Source organism: Catharus ustulatus, chromosome 33, assembly GCF_009819885.2.
Source record: "Catharus ustulatus isolate bCatUst1 chromosome 33, bCatUst1.pri.v2, whole genome shotgun sequence".
NCBI classification, from domain to species: Eukaryota; Metazoa; Chordata; class Aves; order Passeriformes; family Turdidae; genus Catharus; species Catharus ustulatus.
The window spans coordinates 467,184-491,130 of record NC_046253.1 but is presented as its reverse complement, the minus strand read 5'-3'; the positions used below and the strand labels follow the sequence as shown (position 1 = coordinate 491,130).

At 59.5% G+C, this 23,947-nt stretch overlaps 3 protein-coding genes across 3 annotated transcripts in view; 2 read left to right on the top strand and 1 right to left on the bottom strand.

The window, feature by feature from the left end:
- Nucleotides 1-7,542, bottom strand: part of DNM2 (dynamin 2) — a 56,053-nt gene extending 48,511 nt beyond the window's left edge. Inside the window, 1 exon segment of the mRNA XM_033083805.2 lies at nucleotides 7,305-7,542. Coding sequence (XP_032939696.1) covers nucleotides 7,305-7,465 — 161 coding nt within the window. The 5' untranslated portion in view covers nucleotides 7,466-7,542.
- Nucleotides 7,543-8,349: 807 nt separating this feature from the next.
- Nucleotides 8,350-14,472, top strand: QTRT1 (queuine tRNA-ribosyltransferase catalytic subunit 1). The gene is made up of 10 exons (XM_033083774.1): nucleotides 8,350-8,586; nucleotides 8,781-8,849; nucleotides 8,944-9,082; nucleotides 9,413-9,491; nucleotides 10,561-10,676; nucleotides 13,461-13,599; nucleotides 13,688-13,763; nucleotides 13,875-13,984; nucleotides 14,075-14,159; nucleotides 14,263-14,472. The coding sequence occupies exons 1-10, from the start codon at nucleotides 8,350-8,352 to the stop codon at nucleotides 14,413-14,415; spliced, it is 1,203 nt and encodes a 400-aa protein (XP_032939665.1). The 3' UTR covers nucleotides 14,416-14,472.
- Nucleotides 14,473-20,638: 6,166 nt separating this feature from the next.
- Nucleotides 20,639-23,329, top strand: LOC117009444 (beta-1,3-galactosyltransferase 2-like). The gene is made up of 2 exons (XM_033083678.1): nucleotides 20,639-20,754; nucleotides 22,423-23,329. Exons 1-2 carry the CDS (start codon nucleotides 20,639-20,641, stop codon nucleotides 23,327-23,329), a joined length of 1,023 nt encoding a protein of 340 aa, XP_032939569.1.
- The last annotated feature ends 618 nt before the right edge of the window (nucleotides 23,330-23,947 follow it).

Here is a 23,947-nt window from a genome sequence, read left to right as displayed (position 1 = left end):
GGACACAAACACCTGAGAGGGGACAGAAACACCTGAGAGGGGACACACACACCTGAGAGGGGACACACCTGAGAGGGGACACACCCACCTGAGAGGGGACACACCTGAGAGGGGACACACCTGAGAGAGGACACACACACCTGAGAGGGGAATAAACACCTGAGAGGGGACACACCTGAGAGGGGATGGGAACACCTGAGAGGGGACACAAACACCTGAGAGGGGACACACCTGAGAGGGGACACACCTGAGAGGGGACACAAACACCTGAGAGGGGACACAAACACCTGAGAGGGGACACACCTGAGAGGGGACACAAACACCTGAGAGGGGACACAAACACTTGAGAGGGGACACACCTGAGAGGGGACACACCTGAGAGGGGACACAAACACCTGGGAGGGGACACACACACCTGAGAGGGGACACACCTGAGAGGGGACACACCTGAGAGGGGACACAAACACCTGAGAGGGGACACAAACACCTGAGAGGGGACACACCTGAGAGGGGACACAAACACCTGAGAGGGGACACAAACACTTGAGAGGGGACACACCTGAGAGGGGACACACCTGAGAGGGGACACAAACACCTGGGAGGGGACACACACACCTGAGAGGGGACACACCTGAGAGGGGACACACACACCTGAGAGGGGACACAACACCTGAGAGGGGACACACCTGAGAGGGGACACAACACCTGAGAGGGGACACACCTGAGAGGGGACACAACACCTGAGAGGGGACACACACACCTGAGAGGGGACACACACAGGTGTGACAGTGACAAAGGGACACGGGGACAAAGGGCTCGGGTGGAGAAGTGACGTGGGAACTTCCCAGAATCCGGGAAATCTGTGGGGAAACACCTGAGAGGGGAATCAACACCTGAGAGGGGACACACCTGAGAGGGGACACACACACCTGAGAGGGGACACACCTGAGAGGGGAATTAACACCTGAGAGGGGAATAAACACCTGAGAGGGGAATAAACACCTGAGAGGGGAAACACCTGAGAGGGGAAACACCTGAGAGGGGACACAAACACCTGAGAGGGGACACACACAGGTGTGACAGTGACAAAGGGACACAGGGACAAAGGACTCAGGGTGGAGAAGTGACGTGGGAACTTCCCAGAATCCGGGAAATCTGTGGGGAAACACCTGAGAGGGGACACACACACCTGAGAGGGGACACACCTGAGAGGGGACACACCTGAGAGGGGACACACACACCTGAGAGGGGACACACCTGAGAGGGGACACACACACCTGAGAGGGGACACACACACCTGAGAGGGGACACACACACCTGAGAGGGGACACAAACACCTGAGAGGGGACACACACACCTGAGAGGGGACACACACACCTGAGAGGGGAATAAACACCTGAGAGGGGACACACCTGAGGGGGGACACACACACCTGAGAGGGGACACACCTGAGAGGGGACACACACACCTGAGAGGGGAATAAACACCTGAGAGGGGACACACCTGAGGGGGGACACAAACACCATTTTTGGGGCTTTCAACACCATTTTTTGAGGGTTTCAGAAGCATTTTTGGGGTGTCCAGCCCCATTTTGGGGTGTCCATCCCCATTTTTGGGGTGTCCAGTCCCATTTTGGGGTGTCCAGCCCCATTTTTTGGGGGGTCCAGTCCCATTTTTGTGGATTTCAGACACATTTTTGGGGTGTCCATCCCCATTTTTGGGGTTCAGCCCTATTCTGAGAAGGGTTCAACACCATTTTTGTGGATTCCAGCCCCATTTTGGGTGTCCAGTCCCATTTTTGGGGGGTTTAGCCCCATTCTGGGGACATTCAACCCCATTTTTGGGGGGATTTAACCCCATTTTGGGTGTCCATCCCCATTTTTGTGGAGTTCAGCCCCATTTTTGTGGATTCCAGACACATTTTTGGGATTTCAGCCCCATTTTTTGGGTGTCCATCCCCATTTTTGGGGTGTCCAGCTCCATTTTTGGGTGTCCAGCCCCATTTTTGGGGTGTCCAGTCCCATTTTTGGGTGTCCATCCCCATTTCTGTGGATTCCAGCCCCATTTTTGGGGTGTCCAGCCCCATTTTGGGGGTGTCCATCCCCATTTTTGGAGGTTCAGCCCCATTTTTGTGGAGTTCAGCCCCATTTTTGGGGTGTCCAGCCCCATTTTGGGGGTGTCCATCCCCATTTTTGGGGTGTCCATCCCCATTTTTGTGGATTTTAGCCCCATTTTTTTGGGATTTAGCCCCATTTTTGGGGGATTTAACCCCATTTTTGGGGTGTCCATCCCCATTTTTGGGGTGCCCATCCCCATTTTTGGGTGTCCATCCCCATTTTTGGGGTGTCCATCCCCATTTTTGGGGTGCCCATCCCCACTTTTGGGATTCCAGGGTCAGGACCCCCATCCTCCCCCCACCCCCGGGCTCACAAAGCCCCTTTGAGGCCGGGAGCCCTCGGGACTGTCCCCAAGCCTGGGGACAAGGGCCCCATTGTCCCCGAGCCGGGGCTGGGACAGGGAGCAGAGAGTCCCAGGGAGGGGCCAGCTCCTGTCCGGGGGTGAAATCCGGGAAATTCGGGGAGGGGGGAACAAAATCCCGGGAAATTCCGGGATTGAGGGCCAAAATCCAGGGAAATTCGGGGAGTGGGAACCAAAATCCTGCTGAATTTGGGGAGTGAGACCCAAAATCCCATTAAATTTGGAGATTTAGGCCCAAAATCTCACAAAATTTGGGGAGTGGGGACCAAAATCCCATTAAATTGGGACACTGAGACCCAAAATTCCAATAAATTCAGGGATTGAGACCCAACATCCCATTAAATTTGGACACTAAGGCCCAAAATCCCACTAAATTGGAGACTGAGACCCCAAATCCCACTGAATTTAGAGACTGAGGTCCAAAATCCCAATAAATTCAGGGATTGACACCCAAAATCTCACTAAATTCAGGGAGTGAGACCCAAAATCCCACTAAATTTGGGGAGTGGGGCTCAAAATCCCACTACATTTAGAGACAGAGATACAAAATCCCCCTAAATTTGGGGAGTGAGACCCAAAATCCCACTACATTTGGACACTGAGACCCAAAATCCCACTAAAATCAGGAATTGAGACCCAAAACCCCACTGAATTCAGGGACTGAGGTCCAAAATCCCCCAAAATTTGGGGAGTGAGACCCAAAATCCCATTAAATTTGAGGATTGAGGCCCAAAATCCCAATAAATTTGGACACTGAGACCCAAAATCCCACTAAATTTAGGGACTGAGACCCAAAATCCCAATAAATTCAGGGATTGACACCCAAAATCCCACAAAATTTGGGGAGTGAGGCCCAAAATCCCATTAAATTTAGGGATTGAGACCCAACACCCCCCTAAATTTGGACACTGAGGCCCAAAATCCCACTAAATTTAGACATTGAAGCTCAAAATCCCACAAAATTTGGGGATTGACACCCAAAATCCCACTAAATTTGGGGAGTGAGACCCAAAATCCCACTAAAATCAGGGACTGAGGCCCAAAATCCCATTAAATTTGGGGATTGAGACCCAAAATCCCAATAAATTGACACACTGAGACCCAAAATCCCAATAAATTTGGGGATTGAGACCCAAAATCCCACTAAATTTGGAGACTGAGACCCAAAATCTCACCAAATTTAGAGATTTAGGCCCAAAATCCCAATAAATTTGGACACTGAGACCCAAAATCCCACTAAATTTAGAGATTTAGGCCCAAAATCCCATTAAATTTAGGGATAGAGACCCAAAATCCCATTAAATTTAGACAATGAAGCTCAAAATCCCACAAAATTTGGGGATTGACACCCAAAATCCCACTAAATTTAGATATTGAAGCTCAAAATCCCACAAAATTTGGGGAGTGAGACCCAAAATCCCAATAAATTTGGCCACTGAGACCCAAAATCCCACTAAAATCAGGAATTGAGACCCAAAACCCCACTAAATTCAGGGACTGAGGTCCAAAATCCCCCAAAATTTGGGGAGTGAGACCCAAAATCCCAATAAATTTGGGGAGTGGGGACCACAATCCCATTAAATTTGGGATTTGAGACCCAAAATCTCACAAAATTTGGAGAATGAGGCTCAAAATCCCAATAAATTCAGAGATTGAGACCCAAAATCCCATTAAATTCAGGGACTGAGACCCAAAATCCCACTAAATTTGGGGACTGAGACCCAAAATCCCACTAAATTTAGGGACTGAGACCCAAAATCCCATTAAATTTAGGGATAGAGACCCAAAATCCCAATAAATTTGGACACTGAGACCCAAAATCACACCAAATTCACAGATTTAGCCCCAAACCCCCCCAAATTTGGGATTTCCTGAAGGTGCCAACCCCACAAAACCAGAGCTGTGATTTCCCAGCAGGGACCCAGGCTCGGAAAAACCGAAATAAATCGAAATAAATCGAAATAAATCGAAATAAATTTCCAAGAGCTGCAGAGATTGGCGGCCCCAGGGGCGGATTTTGATCAATGGGATCCCAGATAAATTTGGGATAAAAAATAAACCTGGGGTGAGAATCCCATAATCGCTCCTGAAATTTGGGGTGAGAGCAGCCACACCCTAATTAACACTAATTAACCCTAATTAACACAAGCTGCAGGACAGGTGGGGGGGGGATTGGGGGTTAATTAGCAGTTAATTAAAGGGGAGATAATTGGCAGGAATTCAGGATGGGGGAAAATCCCAATGGTCCTGCCCAGGGCTGGTGGGAAATCCCAAATCTGCCCCAAATCCGGGCTGGGAATTTGGGATTTAGGGGGATGGGGGGAGGGATCTATAGGGGAACAGGTGAGCTATAGGGGAACAGGTGATCTATAGGGTACAGAGCTGATCTATAGGGGACAGGTGATCTGTGGGGTCAGAGCAGAGCTATAGGGGCACAGAGCTGATCTATAGGGGCAGAGCTGATCTATAGGGGCACACAGCTGATCTATGGGATCAGAGCTGATCTATAGGGGACAGGGGATCTATAGGGGCACAGAGCTGATCTATAGGGGAACAGTTGATCTATAGGGAACAGGGGATCTATAGGGGCACACAGCTGATCTATGGGGTCAGAGCTGATCTATGGGGTCAGAGCTGATTTATAGGCACACAGCTCATCTATAGGGGCACACTGCTGATCTATAGGATCAGAGCTAATCCATGGGGGCACACAGCTGATCTATAGGGGAACAGGTGATCTATAGGGGCACAGAGCTGAGCTGTAGGGGAACAGTTGATCTATAGGCAACAGGTGATCTATAGGGTCAGAGCTGATCCATAGGGTCAGAGCTCATCCATAGGGTCACAGCTCATCCATAGGGACACACCCTTGATTTATGGGGTCAGAGCTGCTCTATAGGGTCAGAGCTCATCCATAGGGGCACAGAGGTGATCCATAGGGGAACAGGTGATCTATAGGATCAGAGTTGATCTATAGGGACAGAGCTCATCCATAGGGGTACACCTAACCCATGGGGGCACAGAGATGATCTATAGGGTCAGAGCTGATCTATAGGGGAACGGGTGATCTATAGGGTCAGAGCTCATCCATAGGGGCCCAGAGCTGATCCATGGGGTCAGAGGTCAGAGTTGATCCATGGGGGCACAGAGCTGATCTATAGGGGCACAGAGCTGATCTGTGGGCACAGAGCTGATCTACAGGGTCAGAGCTGATCTATAGGGGAACAGGTGATCTATGGGGTCAGAGCTGATCTATGGGGTCAGAGCTGATCCACGGGGGCACACACCTGATCTATAGGGTCAGAGCTGATCTATGGGGTCAGAGCTGATCTATGGGGTCAGAGCTGATCTATAGGGTCAGAGCTGATCTATAGGGGCACACAGCTGATCTATAAGGTCAGAGCTGATCTATAGGGTCAGAGCTGATCCATAGGGACACACAGCTGATCTATAGGGTCACACCTGCCCCACATACTGTGCAGGACACCCACAGCAGCAGCGCTCTGCTGCCACACCCACACCCCGTTTATTTTTTTGGGGGGATTTTCCGCCACGATTCCCTCGCCCTGCCGGGACAGCACCGAGCTCTGCGCTCCCGTTATCGGCGGCGGCCACCCGGGGCTATCTCGGGGCACAGCCCCGCCGAGAGGAGGAGGAGGAGGAAGGGGAGGAATCCCGGGAGGAACCGGACCCGCTCCAGGGACCGACTGCCCCGAATTATTCGGGACCGAACCCGGCTGGCCAGGACAGCGAACGGAGCCGAACCCGCCCCGCCCGGCCCCGGTTCCGGCTCCGGTTCCGGCTCCTCCGAGCGAGTCCGGTTCGTTCTGGGACGGGTTCTGGGGGCCTGGCCCGGCTCCGGTGCTGGGTCCGGTTCCGTTCTGGGACGGGGTCCCGGTTCTGTTCCGAGCCCTCCCGTTCCAGGACGGGTTCCCCCGGTCCTGGTTCTGTTCTGGGACTCGTTCCCAGGTCCGGTTCTGGGTCCGTTCCGAGCCCTCCTGTTCCAGGCCCGGCCCCGGTTCCGTTCCGGGACGGGTTCCTAGGCCCAGTTCCGGGTCCGGTTCCATTCCGAGCCCTCCCGTTCTGGGACGGGTTCCCGGTTCTGTTCCGAGCCCTCCCGTTCCAGGACGGATTCCTGGTGCCCAGCCCGGCCCCGGTTCTGGTTCCGTTCCGAGCCCTCCCGTTCTGGGACGGGTTCTGGGGGCCCGGCCCGGGTCCGGTGCCGGTTCCGGGTCCGTTCCGAGCCCTCCCATTCCGGGACGGGTTCCCGGGTCCGTTCCGAGCCCTCCCGTTCCGAGCCCTCCCGTTCCTGGTTCGGCTCCGGGTCCAGTTCTGTTCCGGGACGGGTTCCTAGGCCCGGTTCCGGGTCCGGTTCCATTCCGAGCCCTCCCGTTCCGGGACGGGTTCCCGGTTCCGTTCCGACCCCTCCCGTTCCGGGATGGATTCCCGGTTTTACTCCGACCCCTCCCGTTCCATGACGCGTTCCCAGGCCCGGGTCCGGTTCCATGACGCGTTCCCAGCCCGGTTCCGGGTCCGGTTCCATTCCGACCCCTCCCCGTTCCGGGACAGGTTCCCGGTTCTGCTCCGACCCCTCCCATTCCATGACGCGTTCCCGGTGCCCTGCCGCGATTCCGTTCCGGGACGCATTCCCGGTACCCAGCCCGGCCCCGGTTTCGCTCCGACCCCTCCCGTTCCGGGCACGGCCCAGCCCCGGTTCTGTTCCCGGACGAGTCCCGGGCCCGGCCCCGCTCCCTGGCCGCGCCCTTCCGCCGCCGCTGCGCCCGATCCGCCCGCCGCTCCCGCCGCCCTGCCCCGCCGCCGCTCACCGGCCCACGAAGTTCTCGAGCACCGAGCTCTTGCCGGCGCTCTGCCCGCCCACCACGGCGATCTGCGGCAGGTCCAGGTGGCAGCTCTGCCCGATGGAGCTGAAGGCGTCCTGCAGCTTGTTGACCAGCGGGATGAGCTCCTCCATGCCCCGGTTGCCCATGGCGGCGCGGAGGTGCCGGGACCGCGCTGGAGGCGGCGGCTCCTCCTCACGGGGCCCGCGGCGGCGGCGGCGGCCAAACTTCCCCTCAGAGTCTCCTCATCCGGCACCGCCGGGCCGGGCCCGCCCCCTCCCGCCGCGCGCGCGCTATTGGCCGGCCGGGCTGCCCGTCAGGACAGCGCGCGCAGCGGATAGGAGCAGCGCGCTGTCAATCACGGCAAAGGGCGGCACCGGGAAGCGCTGCTCGTTTCCTATTGGTCTGCCGCACGTCGCTCATCACTGTCAGCCAATGGGAGGCGGCGCTGCTGTGTCAGCTGAGGCGGCAGGGCTGTGGTCCCGCCCCCCAGTGGCGTTTCCGCCATTTCATTGGGGAGCAGAACTTCCCCTCAGCGCCGCGGCGCAGTCGCTGCCCCGAGCCCGCCCTGCTCTTCCCTCCCCGCCCCTCCACCGGTCTGACCAATGCAACCGAGAGAGGAACCGTAGGGGAGAGAAAACCCTCTCGCAATGCATCAGCCAGCCATCAATCCCGAATTCCTTCCCGCCGATTGGCTGTTCCGCTGTTTCCTGCCCCTCCCGTGACTGTCGAGCGTCGTGTGTTCGCTCACGGGGAACGACAGTCCCGAAGCGAAGACCCGGGGCTGGAACGCCCCGGGAACCTCCTGGGACCCCCCCAGGGATTACAAACAGCAGGAAATGGCTCCGCTCCCTGTCCTGCCTGAGTTTAGCGGGCTCTATGCTGAATTTGGGCCATTTCTGGGGGCGTTTTGGGCGTCTCCAGGCTCGGGCGTTCCCCAGCCCCACCAGGCCCAACATGGCGGCCGCGTTGCCGTGGTAACGGTCACTTCCGGCGCAGCCTCTTACGCATTTTCCGGTCACGTGCTCCCAAGATGGCGGCGCCCGCGGCGGGCCCGGCGCTGCCGGTCCCGGTTCTGCGCGTCGTGGCCGAGTGCGGGCGGAGCCGCGCCCGGGCCGGGGAGCTGCGGCTGCCGCACGGGACCGTGCCGTGCCCCGTGTTCATGCCCGTGGGCACCCGCGGCACCGCCAAGGGCCTGACGGCCGCGCAGCTGGCCGCGCTCGGCTGCCGCATCTGCCTGGGCAACACGTTCCACCTGGGCACGCGGCCGGTGAGGGGCACCGGGAGGGCTCCGGGAGCACCGGGGAGCTCCAGGCTTCCACCCCGTGCCTCGTAATTCCCTCGCAAAGCCGCGACTGGCGGCTGCGAGCTCCCTCCGTTTTCAATTTCCAGTGGAACCTCCCCGGTTCCCCTCGGTTCCCGGTTCCCGGTGCCCTTCCCGATCTCCGCCTTTTCTCTCCGCAGGGCGCGGAGCTGGTCCAACGTTCCGGGGGCCTGCACGGCTTCATGGACTGGCCCCACAACCTGCTGACGGTGAGGGGGGACCCCCAGAACTCCCCGAATTTTCGGGCCGGGGGTGTCCCGGAGCTCCGAGCCCCGCTGATTCCCGGTTTTGGGGTCCCCCCAGGACAGCGGCGGGTTCCAGATGGTTTCCCTGCTGGAGCTGTCGGAGGTGTCGGAGGAGGGGGTTCGGTTCCAGCCCCCCCACGGCGGGGAGCAGATCCTGCTGAGCCCGGAGAAATCCATGGAGATCCAGAACGCGCTGGGTGAGCCCCCAAAAAACCCCGTAGGAAAGGGTCTGGGGGCTCCCCAAAACCCCAGGGGGATCAGGGATGGGTCTGGGGGCTCCCCAAAACCCCAGGGGGATCAGGGATGGGTCTGGGGGCTCCCCAAAACCCCAGGGGGATCAGGGATGGGTCTGGGGGCTCCCCAAAACCCCAGGGGGATCAGGGATGGGTCTGGGGGCTCCCCAAAACCCCAGGGGGATCAGGGATGGGTCTGGGGGGGTCTCAGGGGGATCAGGGATGGGTCTGGGGGGGTCTCAGGGGATCAGGGATGGGTCTGGGGGCTCCCCCTGACCCTGCCCCCCCTCCCAGGGGCCGATATCGTGATGCAGTTGGACGATGTCGTGAGCAGCACCACGACGGGGCCGCGCGTGGAGGAGGCCATGCACAGGTGGGGACCCCCTGGGACCCCCTGAGACCCCCCCAGGATCCCCCTAGGACCCCCCAGGAATCCCTGAGACCACCCAGGACACCTTGAGACCCTCCAGGAACCCCCAAGACCCTCCTGGGATCCCCCGGGACCATCATGGGATCCCCCCCAGGATTCTCTAAGACCCTTCTGGGATCCCCTGAGACCCTCCTGGGACCCCCCAAGACCCTCCTGGGACCCCCTGAGACCCCCCCAGCAACCCCTGAGACTCTCCTGAGACCCCCCAGGATCCCCCTGAGACCCTCCTGGGACCCCTCAGGAACCCCAGGACCCCCTGAGACTCTCCTGAGACCCCCTGAGATCCTCTTGGGACCCCCCCAGGAACTCCTGAGACCCCTCCCCAGAACCCCCCAGGATCCCCTGAGACCCTCCTGGGACCCCCCAGGACCCCCCAAGACCCTCCCGGAACCCCCTGAGACCCCCCAGCAACCCCTGAGACCCTCCTGAGACTCCCCAGGACCCCCTGACCTTCCTGAGACCCCCCCCCAAGACCCTCCTGGGATTCCCTGAGACCCTTCTGGGATCCCCCCAGGTCTCCCCCTGACCCCCCAGGATCCTCTGAGACCCTCCTGGGACCCCTCAGGAACCCCAGGACCCCCCTGACCCCTCCCCTGAACCCCCTGAGACCCCCCCAGGGCCCCCTGAGACCCCTCCCCATGACCCCCTGACCCCTCCCCATGACCCCCTGACCCCTCAGGACCCCTCCCCATGACCCCAGGACCCCTCCCCAGGTCGGTTCGCTGGCTGGATCGCTGCCTGGCCGCTCACTCCCGTCCCCAGCAGCAGCTGCTCCCCCCCAGGACCCCCTGAGACCCCTCCCCATGACCCCCTGACCCCTCCCCATGACCCCCTGACCCCCCCTGACCCCTCCCCAGGTCGGTTCGCTGGCTGGATCGCTGCCTGGCCGCTCACTCCCGCCCTCAGCAGCAGCTGCTCCCCCTGAGACCCCCCCAGGATCCCCTGAGACCCCTCCCCATGACCCCATGACCCCCTGAGACCCCTCCCCATGACCCCCTGTCCCCCTCCCCAGGTCGGTTCGCTGGCTGGATCGCTGCCTGGCCGCTCACTCCCGTCCCCAGCAGCAGCTGCTCTTCGCCATCGTGCAGGGGGGGCTGGACCTGGAGCTGCGGCGGCGCTGCATCCAAGGTGGGCCTTCATCCCCCCATCATCATCATCATTCTTGGGCCTTCATCCCCTCATCATCATCATCAACCCTGGGCCTTCATCCCCTCATCATCATCATCAGCATCATCAGCCCTGGGTCTTCATCCCCTCATCATCATCCTCAGTATCATCAACCCTGGGCCTTCATCCCCTCGTCATCATCATCAGTATCATCAGCATCAACCCTGGGTCTTCATCCCCTCATCATCATCCTCAGTATCATCAGCCTCAGCCCTGGGCCTTCATCCCCTCATCATCATCCTCAGTATCATCAGCATCATCATCATCCTTGGGCCTTCATCTCCCCCTCATCATCATCAGTCTCAGCCCTGGGCCTTCATCCCCTCCTCCTGATCATCATCATCATCAACCCTGGGTCTTCATTCCCTCCTCTTCCTCATCATCATCATCATTATCAGCCCTGGGCCTTCATCCCCTCATCATCATCCTCAGCATCCTCATCAGAATCCTCAACCCTGGGCCTTCATCCCCTCCTCATCATCATCATCAACCCTGACCCTTCATCCCCTCCTCATCATCCTCATCCCTCAGCCCTGGGCCTTCATCCCCTCCTCATCATCCTCAGCACCCTCATCATCAGCATCCTCAGCCCTGGACCTCCATCCCCCCCTTCTCCTCATCATCCTCACCCTGCACTCCTGGGCCTTCATCCCCCCCCCCCCATCATCATCATCAACCCTGGGCCTTCATCCCCTCCTCATCATCCTCACCCTGCAATCTTGGGCCTTCATCCCCCCCCTCCTCTTCGTCATCATCCTCACCCTGCACTCCTGGGCCTTCATCCGCCCTTCCTCATCATCATCATCCTCATCCCTCAGCCCTGGGCCTTCATCTCCTCCTCATCATCATCATCCTCATCCTCAGCCCTGGGCCTTCATCCCCTCATCACCCTCACCCTGCTTGGGAGGGGCTCAGGGGGGGCTTGGGGGGTCCTGAGGGGGCTCAGGTGGTGCTGGGGGGTTCAGGGGTGATTGGGGGGTTCATTGATGATTTGGGGGGGGTCCCAGGGGTTCATTGATGATTTGGGGGGGGTCCCAGGGGTTCAGGAATGATTTGGGGGGGGTCCCAGGGGTTCATTGATGATTTGAGGGGGGGTCTCCATCCCCCTCCCCAGCCATGACCCAGCGGGACGTGCCCGGATCTGCACTCGGAGCTCGGGGTGGGTTTGGGGGGGCTCAGGGAGCTCAGGGGTGATTGGGGGGTTCATGGATGATTTGAGGGGTTCAGGGATGATTTGAGGGGGGTCCCAGAGGTTCAGGAATGATTTGGGGGGGGTCTCCATCCCCCTCCCCAGCCATGACCCAGCGGGACGTGCCCGGCTCTGGGTGGATCTGGGTGACTCAGGGAGCTCAGGGGTGACTCCAGGGGCTCAGGGGTGGTTTGGGGGGTTCATGATGATTTGAGGGGGGTCTCAGAGGTTCATGGATGATTTGAGGGGGGTCTCAGAGGTTCATGGATGATTTGAGGGGGGTCTCAGAGGTTCATGGATGATTTGAGGGGGGGTCTCTCCCCCTCCCCAGCCATGACCCAGCGGGACGTGCCCGGCTCTGCACTGGGAGCTCTGGGTGGGCTCAGGGAGCTCAGGGTGACTTAGGAGGTTCAGGGGTGGTTTGGGGGGCTCATGGATGATTTGAGGGGGGTCCCAGAGGTTCAGGAATGATTTGAGGGGGGTCCCGGGGGTTCATTGATGATTTGGGGGGGGTCTCCATCCCCCTCCCCAGCCATGACCCAGCGGGACGTGCCCAGTTCTGCACTGGGAGCTTTGGGTGGGTTTGGGGGGTCTCAGGGAGCTCAGGGCTGGTTTGGGGGGGTTCAGGGGTGACCTGGAGGGCTCAGGGGTGGTTTGAGGGGTTCATTGATGATTTGAGGGGGGGTCCCAGGATGATTTGGGGTTCAGGAATGATTTGAGGGGGGTCTCCATCCCCCTCCCCAGCCATGACCCAGCGGGACGTGCCCAGCTCTGCACTGGTGGGTCTGGGTGGGCTCAGGGTGACTCAGGGGATCCCAGGAGGTTCAGGGGTGATTGGGGGGTTCATGGATGATTTGAGGGGGGTCTCAGAGGTTCAGGAATGATTTGAGGGGGGGTCTCTCCCCCTCCCCAGCCATGACCCAGCGGGACGTGCCCAGTTCTGCACTGGGAGCTCTGGATGGGTTTGGGGGGTCTCAGGGAGCTCAGGGGTGATTGGGGGTTCATGATGATTTGGGGGGTTCAGGGATGATTTGAGGGGGGTCCCAGAGGTTCAGGAATGATTTGGGGGGGGTCTCCATCCCCCTCCCCAGCCATGACCCAGCGGGACGTGCCCGGCTCTGGGTGGATCTGGGTGACTCAGGGAGCTCAGGGGTGACTCCAGGGGCTCAGGGGTGGTTTGGGGGGTTCATGATGATTTGAGGGGGGTCTCAGAGGTTCATGGATGATTTGAGGGGGGTCTCAGAGGTTCATGGATGATTTGAGGGGGGTCTCAGAGGTTCATGGATGATTTGAGGGGGGTCTCAGAGGTTCATGGATGATTTGAGGGGGGTCTCAGAGGTTCATGGATGATTTGAGGGGGGGTCTCTCCCCCTCCCCAGCCATGACCCAGCGAGACGTGCCCGGCTCTGCACTGGGGGCTCTGGGTGGGTTCAGGGGGTTCAGGGAGCTCAGGGGTGATTTGGGGGGTTCAGGGGTGACCTGGGGGGTTCAGAGGTGACCTGGGGGGTCCCAGGGGTTCATTGATGATTTGAGGAGGGGTCTCTCCCCCTCCCCAGCCATGACCCAGCGGGACGTGCCCGGCTTTGCCATCGGGGGCCTGAGCGGGGGCGAGGACAAGGCTCAGTTCTGGCGCACGGTGAAGTTCAGCGCCGAGCTCCTGCCCAGGGACAAACCTCGCTACCTGATGGGCGTGGGGTGAGTCTGGGGGCTTCCCCAGCACCCCCTCAGAGCGCTCTGAGCTGGGGAGACCCCCGGAATCACCCCCAAATTCCCCCCTCCCCAGTTACGCCACGGACCTGGTGGTGTGCGTGGCGCTGGGCTGCGACATGTTCGACTGCGTGTTCCCCACCCGCACTGCGGTAAGGGGAGGGGGCTGGGAGGGTCTGGGAGGGGGGATTGGGGACCCCCGACCCCTCCTCAAGGTTTGGGACCCCTCCCCAACCCGTCCTGACCCCCCCCTCACCCCGCAGCGTTTCGGCTCCGCCCTGGTGCCCTGGGGCTCCCTGCAGCTGAAGAATCGCCAATTCGCCAAAGATTTCCGCCCCATCGACGCCGACTGCGGCTGCCCCACCTGCCAGAGGTGGGTGTGGGGGGCTCGGGGGGATACCTGGGGGTGTCCAGAGTGGGGCTGAACCCCCCCAGAAACCCCCTCCCCAAAATCCTTTCCCAGGTATTCCCGGGCGTACCTGCACGCGCTGCTGCGCTCCAACACGGCGGCGCTGCACCTGCTGACCCTGCACAACATCGCCTACCAGGTGGGCTGGGGGGGATTTGGGGGGGCTCTGGGGGGTGTGAGGAGGGGCTGGGGGGTCTCAACACCTCGCTGACCCCCCTGGAATCCCCCCCCCTCCTCCCCAGATGAAGCTGATGGGATCCATCAGGGAGAGCATCGTGCAGCGGCGCTTCCCCGAGTTCGTGCGCGAGTTCATGGAGAGGATGTACGGGGGGAGGGGGGGAGCCCCCCCCTGGGCACGGGAGGCTCTGGGGTCTGTGGGGATCCTCCTGGATTGAGGGGGGACCCCCAGAGTGAGGGGAGCCCCCCCAGATTCAGGAGAGCCCCCCCAAAGTGAGGGGGGACCCCTGGATTGAGGGGAGCCCCCCCTGGGCACGGGAGGCCCTGGGGTCTGTGGGGATCCCCCTGGACTGAGGGGAGACCCCTGGATTGGGGGGAGCCCCCAGAGTGAGGGGAGCCCCCCAGAGCCCCCCTGGATTGAGGGGGGACCCCCAGATTGAGGGGGGACCCCCTGGAGTGAGGGGAGCCCCCCAGAGCCCCCCCAGATTGAGGGGAGCCCGCCCCTGGGCACGGGAGGCTCTGGGGTCTGTGGGGATCCCCCTGGATTGAGGGGAGACCCCCAGAGTGAGGGGAGACCCCTGGATTGAGGGGATCCCCCAGACTCAGAGGAGCCCCCTAAATTGAGGGGAGCCCCCCCAGATTGAGGAGAACCCCCCTGGATTGAGGGGGGACCCCTGGATTGAGGGGAGCCCCCCCCTGGGCACGGGAGGCCCTGGGGTCTGTGGGGATCCCCCTGGACTGAGGGGGGAGCCCCTGGACTGAGGGGAGACCCCCAGAGCCCCCCCAGACTGAGGGGAGCCCCCAGACTCAGGAGAGCCCCCCCAAAGTGAGGGGAGCCCCTTGGATTGAGGGGAGCCCCCCCTGGGCACGGGAGGCTCTGGGGTCTGTGGGGATCCCCCTGGATTGTGGGGGGACCCCTGGATTGAGGAGAGACCCCCAGACTGAGGGGATCCCCCAGAGCCCCCCCAGATTGAGGGGAGACCCCCCCCGGGCACGGGAGGCTCTGGGGTCTGTGGGGATCCCCCTGGATTGAGGGGGGACCCCCAGATTGAGGAGAGCCCCCCTGGAGTGAGGGGGGACCCCTGGAGTGAGGGGGGACCCCCCAGATTGAGGGGAGACCCCCCTGGACTGAGGGGACATCCCCAGATTGAGGGGAGACCCCTGGATTGAGGGGGGACCCCCCAGAGCCCCCCTGGATTGAGGGGGGACCCCCAGATTGAGGGGAGACCCCCTGGATTGAGGGGACATCCCCAGACTGAGGGGAGACCCCCAGATTGAGGGGAGACCCCTCAGATTCAGGGGAGCCCCCCAGAGCCCCCCCAGACTGAGGGGAGCCCCCCAGAATGAGGAGGGACCCCCTGGACTGAGGGGACCCCCCAGAGCCCCCCCGGATTGAGGGGAGACCCTCCAGATTGAGGGGAGACCCCTAAATTGAGGGGAGCCCCCCTGGATTGAGGAGGGACCCCCCAGATTGAGGGGACCCCCCCAGAGCCCCCCCCATTCCCAGGGACCCCCCCCCCCTCATTTCTCAGCCCCCCCTTTGTCCCCCCTCTTTCTCTGGATATTTTTTTATAAAATTTTTTTGTTGTTTTGTTTTTACTTTTTTGAGGTTTTTTTTTTTAAGGGAAATAAAAAAGTCCGGGAGGGAAAAGGGAAACGGCTCCGGTGGGGGTGGGGACACCTTGGGGACACTTTGGGGACATTTTTGGGGACACATTTTGGGGACACTTTGGGGACCCTTTTTAGGGACATTTGGGACACTTCTGGGACATTTTTGGGGACATATTTTGGGGACACTTTTTAGGGACACTGGGGACACTTCAGGGACATTTTTTGGGACATTTTGGGGACCTTGGGGACATTTTTTGGGGACACATTTTGGGACACTTCGGGGACACTTTGGGGACACTGGGGACCCTTTTTGGGGACACATTTTGGGGACCCTTTTTAGGGACCCTTTTTGGGGACCCTTTTTAGGGACATTTGGGACACTTTAGGGACATTTTTGGGGACATATTTTGGGGACACTTTTTAGGGACACTTTGGGGACACTGGGGACACTTTAGGGACATTTTTTGGGACATTTTGGGGACCTTGGGGACACTGGGGACATTTTTTGGGGACACTTTTGGGACACTTCGGGGACATTTTGGGGACAGTGGGGACAATGGGGACACTTTTTGGGGACCCTTTTTAGGGACCCTTTTTGGGGACACTTTTTGGGGACATTTTGGGGACACTGGGGACACTTTGGGGACACTTTTTAGGGGCATTTTTGGGGACACATTTTGGGACACTTCGGGGACACTTTGGGGACACTGGGGACACTTTTTGGAGACATTTTTAGGGACATTTTGGGGACACTGGGGACACTTTGGGGACCCTTTTTGGGGACACATTTTGGGGACACATTTTGGAGACAATGGGGACACTTTGGGGACACATTTTGGGGACACTTTCTGAGGATTCAGGACTGGCAGGGGGTTCCCTGCAGGTGACATTCCCACGATGGCCTTTGTCCCTTTGTCCCCTTGTCCCTTTGTCCCACCAGGCCGGGGGTGACAGGGACACCTCTGACCTCTGTGTCACCTGTGTCACCTCTCTGTGGTGGCACCTGGGGTTTTTGTCACCTGTGTCACCTGTCTATGGTGTCACCTGGGGTCTGTGGTGGCTCCTGGGGTCGGTGTCACCTGTGTCACCTGTCCTTGGTGTCACCTGGGGTCTGTCACCTGTCTGTGGTGTCACCTGTGTCACCTGTCTGTGGTGGCACCTGGGGTCAGTGTCACCTGTGTCACCTGTCCTTGGTGGCACCTGGGGTCTCTGTCACCTGTCTGTGGTGGCATCTGGGGTCTGTGGTGGCTCCTGGGGTCGGTGTCACCTGTGTCACCTGTCCATGGTGGCACCTGGGGTCTTTGTCACCTGGGGTCGGTGTCACCTGTGTCACCTCTCTGTGGTGGCACCTGGGGTCTGTGGTGGCACCTGGGGTCGGTGTCACCTGTGTCACCTGTCTGTGGTGGCACCTGGGGTCAGTGTCACCTGTGTCACCTGTCCTTGGTGTCACCTGGGGTCTGTGTCACCTCTCTGTGGTGTCACCTGGGGTCTGTGGTGGCTCCTGGGGTTTTTGTCACCTGTGTCACCTCTCTGTGGTGTCACCTGGGGTCAGTGTCACCTGTGTCACCTGTCTGTGGTGGCACCTGGGGTCAGTGTCACCTGTGTCACCTGTCCGTGGTGGGACCTGGGGTCTTTGTCACCTGTGTCACATCTCTGTGGTGGCACTTGGGGTTTTTGTCACCTGTCTGTGGTGTCACCTGTGGTCAGTGTCACCTGTGTCCCCTCTCCGTGGTGTCACCTGTGGTCAGTGTCACCTGTGTCCCCTCTCTGTGGTGACACCCGCGTGCCCGTGGTGACACCCGTGCGGTGTCCCCAGCTGGGTGACCCCGGTTCGGTGTCGCTGTCACCCGGCGGTGGCACCGCAGGCGGAAGTTTGAGCAGCGCTGGGTGTGGCCCCGGGGCGTGGCCCGGCCCAGGTGGTGGCACCTGCGTCACCCGAGCCCGCAAATTTCTGTCCCTGCGGGCACGGCCACCGCAGAGGCAGCGCGGGACGGGAACTGGGAGCACTGGGAGCACTGGGAGCACTGGGAGCCGCGGCTGCGCTGAACTGGGAGCTGCTGGGAGCTGCTGTGAGTGACTGGGATGGACTGGGATGCACTGGGATAAACTGGGAATCACTGGGAATTACTGGGAAGGGCACCTGGAGTTAACTGGGAGCTACTGGGAGCTGCTGTGAGTGACTGGGATGGACTGGGATAAACTGGGATAAACTGGGAGCACTGGGAAGGGCACCTGGAGTTACTGGGAGCTACTGGGAGCTGCTGTGAGTGACTGGGATGGACTGGGATAAACTGGGAAGGGCTGGGAGCCGCGGCTGCACTGAACTGGGAGCCTTTGGGATAAACTGGGATACACTGGGAGCACTGGGAAGGGCTGGGAGCCGCGGCTGCACTGAACTGGGAGCTGCTGTGAGTGACTGGGATGGACTGGGATGCACTGGGATAAACTGGGATGCACTGGGAATGGCACCTGGAGTTAACTGGGAGCACTGGGAAGGGCTGGGAGCCGCGGCTGGATTGAACTGGGAGCTGCTGTGAGTGACTGGGATGGACTGGGATAAACTGGGAAGGTCTGGGAGCTGTGCCTGGACTGAACTGGGATACACTGGGATAAACTGGGATACACTGGGAGTTACTGGGAAGGGCTGGGAGCCGCGGCTGGACTGAACTGGGAGCTACTGGGAGCCGCTGTGAGTGACTGGGATGGACTGGGAGTTACTGGGATGGACTGGGATGCACTGGAAAGGGCACCTGGAATTAACTGGGAATCACTGGGAGTTACTGGGAGCACTGGGAAGGGCTGGGAGCTGCGCCTGGATTAAACTGGGAGCCACTGGGAGTTACTGGGATAAACTGGGATACACTGTGAGTGACTGGGATACACTGGGAATTACTGGGAGCACTGGGAAGGGCTGGGAGCTGCGCCTGGACTGAACTGGGAGCTACTGGGAGTGACTGGGACACACTGGGAATTACTGGGATACACTGGGACACACTGGGAAGGGCACCTGGAGTTAACTGGGATACACTGGAAATTACTGGGAGCACTGGGAAGGGCTGGGAGCCGCGGCTGCACTGAACTGGGAGCCGCTGTGAATGACTGGGATAATCTGGGATAAACTGGGAATCACTGGGAATTACTGGGAATGGCACCTGGAGTTAACTGGGAGCCACTGGGATACACTGGGAGTTACTGGGAGCACGGGGAAGGGCTGGGAGCTGCACCTGGACTGAACTGGGAGCTACTGGGAGCTACTGTGAGTGACTGGGATGGACTGGGATAAACTGGGATACACTGGAAAGGGCACCTGGAATTAACTGGGAATCACTGGGAGTTACTGGGAGCACTGGGAAGGGCTGGGAGCCGCGGCTGGATTGAACTGGGAGCTGCTGTGAGTGACTGGGATGGACTGGGATACACTGGGAAGGTTTGGGAGCTGCGCTTGGACTGAACTGGGAGCCACTGGGATACACTGGGATAAACTGGGATACACTGGGAGTTACTGGGATAAACTGGGAAGGGCTGGGAGCTGCACCTAAACTTCACTGGGAGCCACTGTGAGTGACTGGGATGCACTGGGATGCACTGGGAGTTACTGGGAGCACTGGGAAGGGCTGGGAGCTGCACCTGCACTGAACTGGGAGCTACTGGGAGTGACTGGGACGCACTGGGAGTTACTGGGAATCACTGGGAGCACTGGGAAGGGCTGAGACTGCCACCTGTAATTAACTGGGATGCACTGGGATACACTGGAAAGGGCACCTGGAATTAACTGGGAATCACTGGGAGTTACTGGGAGCACTGGGAAGGGCTGGGAGCTGTGCCTGGATTAAACTGGGAGCCACTGGGAGTTACTGGGATAAACTGGGATACACTGGGAGTGACTGGGATACACTGGGAGTTACTGGGAGCACTGGGAAGGGCTGGGAGCTGCACCTGCACTGAACTGGGAGCTACTGGGAGTGACTGGGACGCACTGGGAGTTACTGGGAATCACTGGGAGTTACTGGGAGCACTGGGAAGGGCTGGGAGCTGCGCCTGGACTGAACTGGGAGCCGCTGTGAGTGACTGGGATGCACTGGGATAAACTGGGAATGGCACCTGGAGTTAACTGGGATGAACTGGGATGCACTGGGATACACTGTGAGTCACTGCAACAAAATGGGAGCAGCACCTGGGTTTAACTGGGATGAACTGGGAAAGCCCAGGAGTGAACTGGGATGAACTGGGAAAGCCCAGGAGCGAACTGGGAAAGCCCGGGAGTGAACTGGGATGAACTGGGAAAGCCCAGGAATGAACTGGGAGTGAACTGGGAAAGCCCAGGAGTGAACTGGAAGGGAAAGCCTGTGAGCGAACTGGGAAAGCCCGGGAGTGAACTGGGAGTGAACTGGGAAAGCCCAGGAGTGAACTGGGAGTGAACTGGGAAAGCCCAGGAGTGAAATGGGATGAACTGGGAAAGCCCAGGAGCGAACTGGGAAAGCCCGGGAGTGAACTGGGAGTGAACTGGGATGAACTGGGAAAGCCCAGGAATGAACTGGGATGAACTGGGAAAGCCCAGGAGCGAACTGGGAAAGCCCAGGAGTGAAATGGGATGAACTGGGAAAGCCCAGGAATGAACTGGGATGAACTGGGAAAGCCCAGGAGTGAACTGGGATGAACTGGGAAAGCCCAGGAGCGAACTGGGATGAACTGGGAAAGCCCAGGAGTGAACTGGGAAAGCCCAGGAATGAACTGGGAGTGAACTGGGAAAGCCCAGGAGTGAACTGGGAAAGCCCGGGAGTGAACTGGGATGAACTGGGAAAGCCCAGGAGCGAACTGGGATGAACTGGGATGAACTGGGCAGAGCTGGACTCAGCCCCAGCGCCCCCCAGCGCTCCCCAGAGACCCCCGAACTGGTCTGACTGGTGGAACTGGCGCGGCCCCGGCGGCGCCTCCGCCCTTATCGCGTGTGGAGCCTTATCAGGAACGGGGGGGGGGGAGGGGGGGGCGGAATGGGGAGGGGTCGGGAATGGGAAAGGGAAATGGGGAGGGGTCCGGGAATGGAGAATTGGGAATGGGGAGGGGTCCGGGAATGGGGAGGGATTGGGGTTGGGGAGGGGTCCGGGAATGGGGAATGGGGAATGGGGAGGGGTCGGGAATGGGGAAATGGAAATGGGGAGGGGTCCGGGAATGGGGAGGGTGAATGGGGTGGGATTGGGATTGGGGTATCAGTGGCATTTTGGTACTGGTGCCGTACTGGTGCCAGTGGGATTCTGGTACTGGTACCAGTGGGATTTTAGTACTGGTGCCATTCTGGTACTGGTGGGATTTTGGTACTGGTGCCATACTGGTGCCAGTGGGATTCTGGTACTGGAAGGATTTTGGTACTGGTGCCATTCTGGTGTCAGTGAGATTTTGGTACTGGTGGGATTCTGGTAGCAGTGGGATTTTGGTACCGGTACCATTCCAGTACCAGTGGGATTTTAGTACTGGTGCCATACTGGTACTGGTGGGATTTTGGTACCAGTGGGATTCTGGTACTGGTACCAGTGGGATTTTGGTACTGGTGCCATACTGGTGTCAGTGGGATTTTGTTACCAGTGCCATTCTGGTACCAGTGGGATTCTGGTACTGGTGGGATTTTGGTACTGGTGGGTTTTTGGTACCAGTGGGATTTTAGTACTGGTGCCATTCCGGTACCAGTGGGATTCTGGTACCAGTGGGATTCTGGTACTGGTGGGATTTTGGTACTGGTGGGTTTTTGGTACCAGTGGGATTTTAGTACTGGTGCCATTCCGGTACCAGTGGGATTCTGGTACCAGTGGGATTCTGGTACTGGTGGGATTTTGGTACTGGTGGGGTTTTGGTACCAGTGGGATTTTAGTACTGGTGCCATTCCGGTACCAGTGGGTTTCTGGTACTGGTGCCATTCCGGTCCCGGTGCCATTCCGGTGTCAGTGGGATTCTGGTACTGGTACCAGTGGGATTTTGGTACTGGTGCCATTCTGGTACCAGTGGGATTTTAGTACTGGTGTCAGTGGGTTTCTGGTACTGGTGCCATTCCAGTGTCAGTGGGATTCTGGTACTGGTGTCAGTGGGTTTCTGGTACTGGTGCCATTCCAGTACCGGTGCCATACTGGTGTCATTGGGGTTTTGGTCCCGGTGCCATTCTGATCTCGGTGCCATTCTGGTGTCAGTGGATTCTGGTACCAGTGGGGTTTTGGTACTGGTGCCATTCCAGTCCTGGTGCCATTCCAGTGTCAGTGGGATTTTGGTACCAGTGCCATTCTGGTACCAGTGGGATTTTGGTACTGGTGCCATTCCGGTGTCAGTGGGATTCTGGTACCAGTGGGGTTCTGGTCCTGGTGCCATTCCGGTGTCATTGGGATTTTGGTACTGGTGCCATTCCAATGTCAGTGGGATTCTGGTGTCATTGGGGTTCTGGTCCCGGTGCCATTCCGGTGTCGCCGGGCTCCTGCTGCCCCCCCCAGACCCAACCCCACCCTCACCCCTCTTTTCCCCCCAGGTATCACCATGAAACTCTCCCAGAGCTGCCGCCTGCTCCTGCTGCCGGCGGCCGCGGCGCTGGCGCTGCTGGCCCTGCAATCCCAACGCTCGGAGCCCCCTCCCAGCAGCACCCCCGAGCCCCCCAGAGCCGCCCCCCAACGCTCCGGCAACGCCACGACGGCGCCGCGACCACCACGACCGCCGCGGCACGAGCTGCAGCCGCCGTACCCGTACCCGTACCGCTGGCTGCTCAACCACCCCGACAAGTGCCGGGAGCGCACGCCGTTCCTCGTGCTCCTCGTGGTGTCGTCGCCGGCCGACCTGGCGGCGCGGGACGCCGTGCGCCGCACGTGGGGCGACGAGAGCGCGGTGCCGGGGCTGAGCGTGCTGCGGCTCTTCCTGCTGGGCCTGCACCCCGTGTTCGGCGCCGAGCTGCGCTCCGTGCTGCGCGAGGAGGACGAGCTCTACGGGGATCTCATCCAGCAGGACTTCCTGGACACCTACAACAACCTGACGCTCAAGACGTTGATGGGGTTGGAGTGGGTGAGTCGCTTCTGCCCCAACGCCACCTACGTGGTCAAGGCCGACCACGACGTCTTCCTCAACCTGGAGTTCCTGTGGCGGTTGCTGCGGCCGGTCAGGACGGACCTGGCCACGGGTTACGTGTACCGGCACACGGGGCCGCTGCGGAACCGGGCCTACAAGTGGTTCGTGCCGCGGGAGGTGTACCCCAACGACACGTACCCGCCGTACTGCGGCGGGCCGGCCTACGTGCTCTCGGGGCCGCTGGCGCTGCGGGTCTTCGCCGTGGCGCAGCTGCTGCCCGTTATCAACATGGAGGATGCGTTCGTGGGTATCTGCCTGCACGCCCTGGGCGTGCCCGTCACCGACCCGCCGGCCGGCGCGTTCAACATGTACCGGCTGGACTACGACAAGTGTCGCTTCTCGCGGCTGGTCATGGTGCACCACTACTGGCCGCGGGATCTGCTGCGGGTGTGGCCGCACTTCAGGAACGAGTCTGTCAAGTGTCCCTAAGGGCAGGGATGGATGGGGCTGGGCCCTTGTACGGACTGGCACCGCGGGAGCTCGGTGTTGCCTGGATCTCGGTGTTACTGGGATCACAGTGTTACTGAGATCTCGGTGTTACTGGGATCCTGGTGTTCCCGGGATCTTGGTGTTACCTGGATCATGGTGTTACCGGGATCATGGTGTTACTGGGATCCTGATGTTACCAGGATCTTGGTGTTACTGGGATCTCATTGTTCCCAGGATCCTTGTGTTCCCAGGATCTTGGTGTTACTGAGATCTCATTGTTCCCAGGATCCTGGTGTTTCTGGGATCTCATTGTTCCCATGATCTCAGTGTTCCCAGGATCCTGGTGTTACTGGGGTTTTGATGTTCCCAGGATCTCGGTGTTACTGGGATCCTGATGTTACCGGGATCTTGATGCTCCCAGGACCTCGGTGTTCCCAGGATCCTGGTGTTACTGGGATTTCGCTGTTCCAGGGATCTCGGTGTTCCCATGATCCTGGTATTACTGGGATCCTGGTGTTACTGGGATCTCATTGTTCCTGTAATCTCAGTGTTCCCATGATCCTGGTGTTATTGGGATTTCAGTGTTACCAAGATTTCGCTGTTCCAGGGATCTCGGTG

Bases quoted from the DNA above. Each gene is read 5' to 3' on its own strand.
- LOC117009444 (XM_033083678.1), top strand. From the start codon at position 20,639: ATGAACTGGGCAGAGCTGGACTCAGCCCCAGCGCCCCCCAGCGCTCCC. The intron at 20,755-22,422 runs GTGTGGAGCCTT...CCCTCCCAGCAG, and splicing joins GGCGCCTCCGCCCTTATCGC to CACCCCCGAGCCCCCCAGAG.
- QTRT1 (XM_033083774.1), top strand. From the start codon at position 8,350: ATGGCGGCGCCCGCGGCGGGCCCGGCGCTGCCGGTCCCGGTTCTGCGC. The intron at 9,492-10,560 runs GTGGGGACCCCC...CCCCCTCCCCAG, and splicing joins GTGGAGGAGGCCATGCACAG to GTCGGTTCGCTGGCTGGATC. The intron at 13,764-13,874 runs GTAAGGGGAGGG...CTCACCCCGCAG, and splicing joins TGTTCCCCACCCGCACTGCG to CGTTTCGGCTCCGCCCTGGT.